The sequence below is a fragment of the Sinocyclocheilus rhinocerous genome, unplaced genomic scaffold (assembly GCF_001515625.1).
Source record: "Sinocyclocheilus rhinocerous isolate Xijiao unplaced genomic scaffold, SAMN03320098_v1.1 scaffold62, whole genome shotgun sequence".
Lineage (NCBI taxonomy): Eukaryota > Metazoa > Chordata > Actinopteri > Cypriniformes > Cyprinidae > Sinocyclocheilus > Sinocyclocheilus rhinocerous.
In genome coordinates, this window is record NW_015656585.1 from 1574342 (window position 1) to 1584042 (window position 9701).

Below are 9701 nucleotides of genomic sequence, written 5' to 3' on the forward strand. Positions count from 1 at the left end.
TTGGGGAGGGGAGGGGGGAGGTCGTGGTTAGAACTCTTGGTTGAGTGCATCAGACAAGACGACGACGAAGAAGATGTGCTGCTGTAGCCTCAAGTTTTCGCAAGTTATTACACATGCACCGGAGTAATTATGTATGTAAATATGTATGTTACAATTATGAAAACGTTTTTATAATAAATTGCTGACAGTACAATACTGGACAATGATGTAATCTGCAGAATTTACACTTCAATTATGAGACTACAGTGTTTCCCATACATTGAGTGCGGGTGTTTTTATATCACTGTATTTCTGAAGGAAACCGATTTCATTTAATCTTGCATGTGATGTCTGATAAAGCAGTGTTTTTTTGAGCGGAGCGCTGCTTTGTATACAGCCGTTACCGGGGAAACCTTGATCTCTACCACTCCAACAGCGCCTCCTGCTGGCAGAGAATGAGTTTGCATATATATGCCGCCTGGGAAACACTGGACTATGGTATAAATAAATTCAGCTGTATAACAGTTTCACTGCAATTCATGTTATAATGTTAGAATTAAATAACAATAAAAATAATACATATGCACTCATCTGTACATAGTAAATGCAGTTATTTTTAAGCGGTTGATGACATCCTATCTAAAACGTGATTTAGCCAAAAAAAACAACAACAACAATAACGTTACCACTCTAATATGTCTTGCAATATCCGTGCGTGCAAAGGTTCTGCGCGATCCTCTTGTTCAATATTCTCTGGGTCTGAATCCGGCTCAAATTGATATGGCAATATTGACGCCATCCTTAACTAAACTTGCTGCTTTGGCAAGGGGCGGGGCAGTACTGAAACACCGTCTAAGCTGTTCGCCAATCACAACGCACTGGGACAGCTAACCAATCACATCACATTTCGTTTTTCGGAAGGCGGGCCTTCATCAAACCCGGAACTAATCGAGCCGTTTGTGCCAGACTGGGGAGAAAGGTATTGTAATAATGTAAATTATGTAAAAAATAATGCGTTTTTCGAACCACCAAGCATGAGAGCATGTTCTAGTACACCCTCAAAACAAATTCAAGACATTGTAAAAGAGCATAATAGGACCCCTTTAACACGTTTTGTTTTATAAATTCTAAATTTTTTTTTATTTTTTTTATGAATGTGCGTTTATAAAAATGAAGGACAATGAGATGACAGAAACAGGCAGGTGAGGCGGGGTTAATGAGGACCTTCTGTCTCTACAAAACAATAATCATTCCCATTCCTGCTCCCACTCTTGTCATTATGCTAATAGAGCCATTCAACAGAAACACGCCATTAAGCACCTTCCCTTCAACCTCCTGCCTGATTCCAGAAACAAATGGAATGAAAAAAGCAGGGAAAATATAGAACTTTCCATCAGCTAAAATAAATTCTGGTCTTGAGAGGTTTTCATTTTCAGACAGAACATGACAGACACTTTTAGTGCTGCCATGGCCCCTATGGTCTAAAATATATTGTTGTTCACTCTAATTCAAACTCATTTTGAATTGCAAATGAAAAGGCATGGATTCCTGGTGGATCTGTGCAGTAAGAATTGTTTCAAACAGATAGTGATTGTTTAGGTAAAACAGGCATTACTTTTTTGTGGTAGATACTGCCAAGTCCTCTCTCGAGGTCAGGTAGACGAGTTAGCAAAGACTGGAGAGAGGGAAGGACACTGGACTCAGAACACAAAATTTCTGCTACTGCCTCCTGTCGAGCTTGGATATCACTGAGAGAGAGAGAGAGAGAGAGAGGATTTGAAAAATAGTATAAACAGAAGCAAGCAAATCAGTAGGGACTGTAGGAATTTGTACACAATGTACACAAACCAGATAAACCACTGGAACTAAATAAGGCCTGTATCAAACAGCACACCTAAGTGAAGCAGGATCGTAACTATCAGCAGATCGCATTGTGTTTTCCCGCTGTATAATACAGATGTGATTCAGTACACAAAATAAAGACATTTCTGAGTTACTACACCAAAGTACTTAAAGAAACACTTTCTTTTAATAAAGGATATAAATTATAAAATGGTTATTAAACTTGACAGGTATTTTTTTCCCCGAGAGAATAGCCAGATTACTTCATTACTTCATTTTACTTCATAAAAGCATATATTAAAACAAAAAGACTGTGTTGATAAGTTTATGACCAAAAGTGTGCGCTGGACTTCAGTGGTATCAAAAGGCATTTTAAACAATGTTTGGAAAAGAAAGTAATTTTTGTTTTGCAGCAGAAAATGCCTTTTGATACCACCGAAGTCCAGCGCACAGTTTTGGGAATGCCTTGTTTTTTAATCAGTTAGTACTGTAAGTAAATATAATTTTAACCGATATCTTGCTGCATCTTTTGAGAAGTGGCTTTATGTGCAATGCAGTTCAAAATATATTTTTATATTTTTTAAACAAGGGTGCATATATTTTATCAAAAATACAGTAAAAACTAATATTAGGAAATATTAATACAGTTTAAAATAACGGTTTTCTATTTTAAAATATTTTAAATTGCCATTTATCTGAATTTTCAGCAGTCATTACTCCAGTCTTCAGGGTCACATGACCCTTCAGAAATCATTCTAATATACTAATTTGATGCTCAGGAAACATGTCTTTTTATTATCTATGTTGACAACAGCTTAATACTTTTGTGGGAAAAAAAGTAGAATTTTCTTTCAGGATTTTTTTTTGATAAATAGATAGTTGAAAAGAACAGCATTTATTTGAAATGGAAATTATTTGTACCGTTATTGCCTTTACTATCACTTTGGATAATTTTATTGCATTTTTGCTGAATAAAAATAATTTATTTCAAAAACCTAATGACTGCAAACTTTTGAATGGTACTTATGAGGTTGGTAAAGAGTTTAAGATAATTTCTTAATCTAAGTGCATTGCCCAGTCCTTCCACAGACAACACGCCAGCATTTCCATGGAAATTCACATTCAATGGCATGATAGTCTCAATTTAAAAATGCTCCCCAACATGTCTGTTAAGAGGTTTGGCAGGAAAATACGTGGATTTAAGATTAAATTGTTATGGAATCAAATATTTATTTTTCTCCACAAACATAATCGGATTCTTTGTAGGCATGCATTACATCACACACAGATCTAAACAATCCCCCACAACCTTTAAAAGGTGTATAAAGATGGCATCAGATAGACAGTGCCTTGCCAATTTAATTTTTGGGAGATAAAACATAAATATTTAATTTGAGTAATAACCAAAAAGAAGAAACCTCAGATTAAAAACTTGCATTTATGGCAGGTTATCCATTCTTATATGCAGTAGCGTTTTCCCATAATCCATGGGAGGTTTTTGAAACGAGCCAGAACGGAATTCTAATCCCACCACTGGCTGAAAAGAGGGCTGGCAGAGTTCCTCTGTTTTCAAAATATTCTAGGACTAGGATTAACCAAGGCTCAGAGTTTAGAGCTCAATATTATCTGTAGTGGTGTAGTGAAGATCTGGGCATGCCACGTCTATTCAATATTACACTCTGCATCTTCCATACTAGCATTCAAATCACTGTGATTACTGAATAATAAAATTAAATATTGACTCACATCACAGACTTCAGCGGCTGGCTCACCCACTTTCTTAACAGTCTCTTCCCAAATGGAGTTTGAGTGTGATCCAGAACCCACAGCAGACTGCCTTTTACTGAACCTGTGGTCTGACAGCCATGAAAAAGAAGTCATTATGAAATCAAACCAACATCCTAGATAATAGATAAATCACTTGGTTAACAAAACACAAACACCCATGTTATTATCCAGGCAGCCTGTGACACAAGGCAGAGAAAAATTGCATAATTATATTATGTTGTTATATTTACACCCTAATACTACATAAAAAGACAGTTTTAAAGTGAAGCTGAGAGGTAAAATTAACTAAGTCTTAATATCATAATGTAAAGTTACATTTCTTAAACAGGATTTTTATTTAAATGTGATGTTCATTGTAACGGATAATGCATTTCTACATAAGCAAGAGAAATGTACTTTTTACTGCAAAAAAGATTTTGGTAATAATCCTCCAACAAATTTGATCTGATCTTCACAGAAATTGAGTTGGATTTCCTTCAGTCCACGTCTGACAAAAACTGTCAAATGGATATTTTGTTCTCCAAATATGCCTTGCCTAGTAATTTTTGCCTAATACTGACATTCAACTCACTAAAAAAATTAGCAAGTCGTTGAAAGGTCATATAGGTTTGAACCTCACAGAAGGCCCATAGTCATTGTTGCAGCAATATTTAATACTATTTTTTTAATCCAATTTTTACTGATCTTACACTGATCTTACACTGTTTTATTTGTCACAGTTATAATCATTTAGCTTGATCTACTGTAAAATTGAAAATCTGAGTTTCAGCCATTTGGCTACATATATACTTAATATTTTTAATTAAGTTCAACGACTTCTTAATCTGAGACCACTAGTAAGAAATGCTTGTAATTTACTTTTTTATTTATATTTTTCAGCATAATATAATTTGAGTGAAAAGATTAAATAAAAAAATGATTTTTTTCCCCCTTTTGCTTTAGTGGCTGCTGGAGATGATCAGCATCTTGAGCTTCAGTGGAAGAACATCTGACAGTCACATGACGCACGTTTACACAAATGTACTGTTTATCAAAATTAATTTTAATTAGCATCTAAAATGCAGAAACTGAAATGTATTTCTTATTTACCAACATAATGTTTTCTTGAATTTTTGTACAGAAACAAGACTTCACAGAACACTGATGCACATAGTCATAAGTAGACACTCCCCTTAACAAAATCCAATCACACACATATTACAAGACACATATTATGTAAATAGCAATGTTTAATGGCTGAGCACAAGTGATCATCAGATCACCCAAGATGGATGTTAGTACTAGGTGTAAACAGTACGACTGCTTGTGTAAATTATTCAATCACCCATGTTTTCCTCAGCTTGACTGACCTGGTTGCACAGGATCTCCAGGTTCTTCATGGTAGCAGCACTGAGCTGCATATAGTCAGCATCACTCGACAGCCGCTTGAACGAGCTGCAAACATCACAACACAACCAAAATGTGCTTTCCACATAAACAACTCCGGCTTCATAAATACATTTTTACACTTTTTCACATCTTTGAAAAAGTCAGACTAGCAACAATACACAGTCATGACAAACTATTAGGTAGCAAGGCCCTATTTCAGCTAATGATGCATGTTAATTAAGGCCCTTTCAGAAAGTCCGCGAGGTCAACGCCTCTTATTTTTCTTTAAAGAACGTGCTTAATCAGTCTGTAATTACAGGACGTTTCTGAACATTCACACATCAGGGGTGACACTCTGCTAGCATCATGATTCAGATTTGGCTCTGTTTCCCGCTGCTACGCTATACTTGGATAAACGAAGGCCCTTGTTAATACCTATGTGCCTGATGGAAGTAGGTGTGAGATGTGTCTACTTTAGGTGAGGAGGAAAAATAACAGAGTTTGTCTCCTAATAGGTTCACGCCATGCCACTGGATTCATCAATGTGTTTAAAGCAAAAGCCAACGAGAGAGGAAAGTGTAGGTGTAGCAGACACTGACTCATTCAGGAAATACACAGTGAACACATAGTTAACACTCTGTTGAGTTTGCTATATTATTATTCAAATATTCATTTTTACCACACAATAAGCACTGTCAAAGCACAAATCCAAACTAACAGAAACAGAAACCACAGGGAAAAGCAGAAAAAGGATTTACACAAAAATTACAATTTGCCCTTTTTTCTGTCATCAAATTTACATGTTCTCAGCCCTAGTCCCCATTTACTTTCATTGTATGGAAAAGAGCAGCCGGAACATTGTGCTAAACTACTTAATCATTTAGCATTCCGCGGAATAAAGAAAGTCATATGGGCTTGGAGCAACATGAGGGTGATAAATGATGACAGAATTTTCATTTTTGGCTAAACTGTACCTGGAACATAGTAAAATCTTCTCTAGCTTAAACTCAGTCAGATACTGGATCACAGGACCAAGACAGCAGATGATGGGGCTCTCCAGACCCATACAGAGGGAGTAGGAACCTATTTCGAAAGAAAAAAAAAATGTGTAAAAACATACTATATTATTTAATTGTACGGACTAATGTTTTGTGCTTTTAGCATAAATGTGCAATTGGACAGACTGAGTCGGCGTCAGTTCACGCGTCTTAAAAAAGATGTTTTTACAGTTTCTGCCTTTCTGTATACACTACATTAGATTATTAGATTTCTAAGTTAGATTATTAGATTTCTATTTCAAACAAATTATGTTTTTTTTCTGTTCTTTCTATTGATCAAATAATCCCGAAAACAAAACTATTAAGCAGCAACTGTTTTCAACATTGAGTGTAATAAATGTTTCCTAAAAACCCAATCAGCATACTAACAAGATTTCTGAATTTCTGTATACTTTCCATCACAGGAATAAATTGTAATAATATTTCACAAATATTAATTGTAAAATGTGTGAAAATTAGTTTTAAATGTATTTTAAATCAAGTAAATTCAGCCTTGTTGAGCATAAGAGACTTAAATAAATCCTTTAAACTGTGGTGTCACTGTCACTGTCAAGATTTCTAGATTTTCTACATAGAACAAATCTGCAAACAAAAGATTTACTGAGCGCTCTGTGTAAGGTTGTCACAATACCGATATTTAAGCAATCTATATAAACCATGGAAATTCGTCATTCTTTCTATATGCCGGATTTTGACATCATATCAAAATCTAATGTTTTTGAAATCACTTAAAAAATAAATGTCAATAAAAATACTAACTAATTAAAATAAAATAAAAGCATGTAGTCTTAAATTATTTCTTAATTAAGCAAATGTTGCTGATATTCTTTCCCAAGTAATTATTCAAGTTAACAGTCCGTAATTAAATAATTAGGCAAACAATGCTTGGATTGTTTTCAGTTATCTAATAGCAGTTTCAAGTGTTAAAGTAAATATTAAGAAAATGAAAATAAAATGCAAAATTCACCAAATGTGAAACAGAACTACTGAAATCAATCAGATATAAATATTAACATAAATTCAATGCTTTGTAATTAGCTTGAAGTAAAGGGGTCATATGACGTTGCTAAAAAGAAAAAATGTTTGTGTATTTGGTGTAATGGGATTGAATTTGGATTGAATTGCTTTACACACTGAGGAAGGCTTTGAGCCGAAACGTTTGTGTCTTTTCCCATCAGTAATGAATGTAAAATAAAAGAAAAAAGAAGAATGTTCTCGTGAGTGCGGATCATAATTTCCTGTATTTGGTGTAATGAAATGTGTTTATGCTGTTTAAGGTTAAAAAAAACACATTATTTTCCACATACTGTACATTATTGTTTCTCCTCTATGCCCCGCCTTTCTGAAACGTGTCGATTTTTACAAAGCTCATCGGTCTGAAAAGCGAGGTGTGCTCTGATTGGCCAGCTATCCAGTGCGTTGTGATTGGCCGAATACCTCAAGCGTGTGACGGAAATGTTACGCTCCTTACCATATTTACCATAACATTTGGGCAGCGTTATGCAAATCTTCCCACATCGGGACGTAGACATGTGGGGGCGTGTTAACGAGTCGTTTTAGGTAGGCGTGGTTGACGCTCAACTTTTATAAAGAATATCTCTTTGGATTTGAGACTTTAGTCTTTGCAACTTTACAGATCTTCTTTATGCACCAAGAGCTTGTAACACTCCAAAGAGAAAGGAAAAATTGAAATCACATCATATGACCCCTTTAAATTATAAATTACCTACACAATTTTCCCCATTCAGGTTTAACTTTGTGTTCATGATCATGCTGGTTTTTGCCACAAATACTGTAGAAAAAACTGGACTGTTACATTGTTTTAATTTTAAAATCTACTTGGTATTGAAGCGCCGGTGCTTCTGACATCCCTATTTTCAATAAACATGACAGAAGGTGTTTGGGGACAATAATTAGACTAAAGACATTTTTCAATGTACCTGACATCAAGCTGCATCTGAGATACAAAGCAAGGAGCATCAGAGATGCTTTCAGTGATGGTGAGGGAGTCTGTTGTGTGCAATTAATGGGTCCCGAACAAGACAAAAAGGTGATTTAGCCCCCGTCTTGCCAGGGAAAGCCATCACCCTTTGTCCTACACATGTCCAGCCTAAAGGACAGCAGACATTGATCTGCCACCCTTCTGCCTACAGGGAATGATTTTTCAATTAAACACACTGACCTCACATCAGTTTGGGCAGACATCTCTATCCTAAAGACCAGCCGATGATTCATCATGACTGGAGGTCAGACATAAAAAAACAGACAGGAGACAAAGATAAAGCCATTTACCCTTTTCCTGGTTTCCCACAGCTGGATGAGGGGTGTCTCTGTAGAAATCTCTGATAATTCTCATTGCAGCTGGATATTCAAACATGGAGCTTTCTCGTTTCTCAATGCGAATTCGGTCATCTGCTTGGACACTGAAAGAGGAGACAAACAGTAGGTTTACACAGGACAACAGGAAACTGCACCAGGTAAAACCTCTAGGAGAAACGGGAAAATGTTCTTGCATACTTTGTATATTCTGTATACCATATTACACTTCAAAAAAAAAAAAGTAAAATTACTGTTTACATTGACACAAAAATGTCAATTTTATCGAAAATCTTTTTTTATAGATGATCATAGATCATAAAGTGTTCGTGCAAAAGGGTGAATCTCGCATAAAAAGGAAAAAAATAAGAAATTAAAAAGTTTTCCTGTACAGGTCCCTAAGCTCACTATAGTAGAATAGAGTTATCAATGATCATGGGTTTGATTTCCATGGATCTTACATGCTGATAAACAGTGTGATGAAAATGTAAATTAAATTTTGCCTAAACAAAATAAGGTTTTTAGAAAGCTAATTAAATGGATAAGCCAATTTTCACCCCAATTCTTATCATCTTAATGCAAAAAAAAATCTCATTGTATATTAAAAAATATTATATATTATTTGACTTAAATATTTGTGTTGTGCAATTATTTATTGTCCTTATGGATACATAAAAACAATGTAAACTATCATTCACAAGATTGTTAAATGTTTTTGAAAGACATCTCTCTTATGCGCACCATGGCTTATATAACTATATTTTAATATAAATATATTTTTCAGCTGTCATTACTCCAGTCTATAGTGTAACATGGTCATTTAGAAATTATTCTAATATGCTAATTTGCTGCTCAAGAAACATCTCTAATTATTATGAGTGTAAAAACAGTTGTGCTGCTTAATATTTTTGCAGAACCATGACACATTTTTTGGGGATTCTTTAATGAACAGAAAAGTTCAAAAGAAAAGCTTTTTTGTAAAAAAAATATCTTGTAACATTACAAATGTCTTCAAACAACCCTCTACATTGCGAGTAAATCACTCGCATATGCGACTAAATCTTCAATCTTAAATCAAAATCTTTTGATTTCAGCAAATCAGTTCGAGCGAACGCACACAACCTGAACAAATATATATATGTATATATATGTATATATATGTGTGTGTATGTGTTTATGTGTGTATGTTTATGTGTATGTGTGTATGTATATGTATGTGTGTGTGTATGTGTGTGTATATGTATATGTGTGTGTGTGGATGTGTGGATGTGTATATGTGTGTGTGTGTGTGTGTGTGTGTGTGTGTGTGTGTGTGTGTGTGTGTGTATGTGTGTGTATGTGTGTGTGTGT

General features: G+C 35.0%; 1 protein-coding gene across 2 annotated transcripts in view; it reads right to left on the reverse strand.

The window, feature by feature from the left end:
- Positions 1-9701, reverse strand: part of msh3 (mutS homolog 3 (E. coli)) — a 72874-nt gene that overhangs the window by 40423 nt on the left and 22750 nt on the right. For both annotated transcript variants that reach the window (XM_016527956.1, XM_016527955.1), the window contains exons 9-13: positions 8328-8458; positions 5952-6060; positions 4959-5043; positions 3568-3677; positions 1595-1727 (exon numbers count right to left, since the gene is read on the reverse strand). In XM_016527956.1, coding sequence (XP_016383442.1) covers positions 1595-1727; positions 3568-3677; positions 4959-5043; positions 5952-6060; positions 8328-8458 — 568 coding nt within the window. The remainder of the gene's footprint in view (positions 1-1594; positions 1728-3567; positions 3678-4958; positions 5044-5951; positions 6061-8327; positions 8459-9701) is intronic.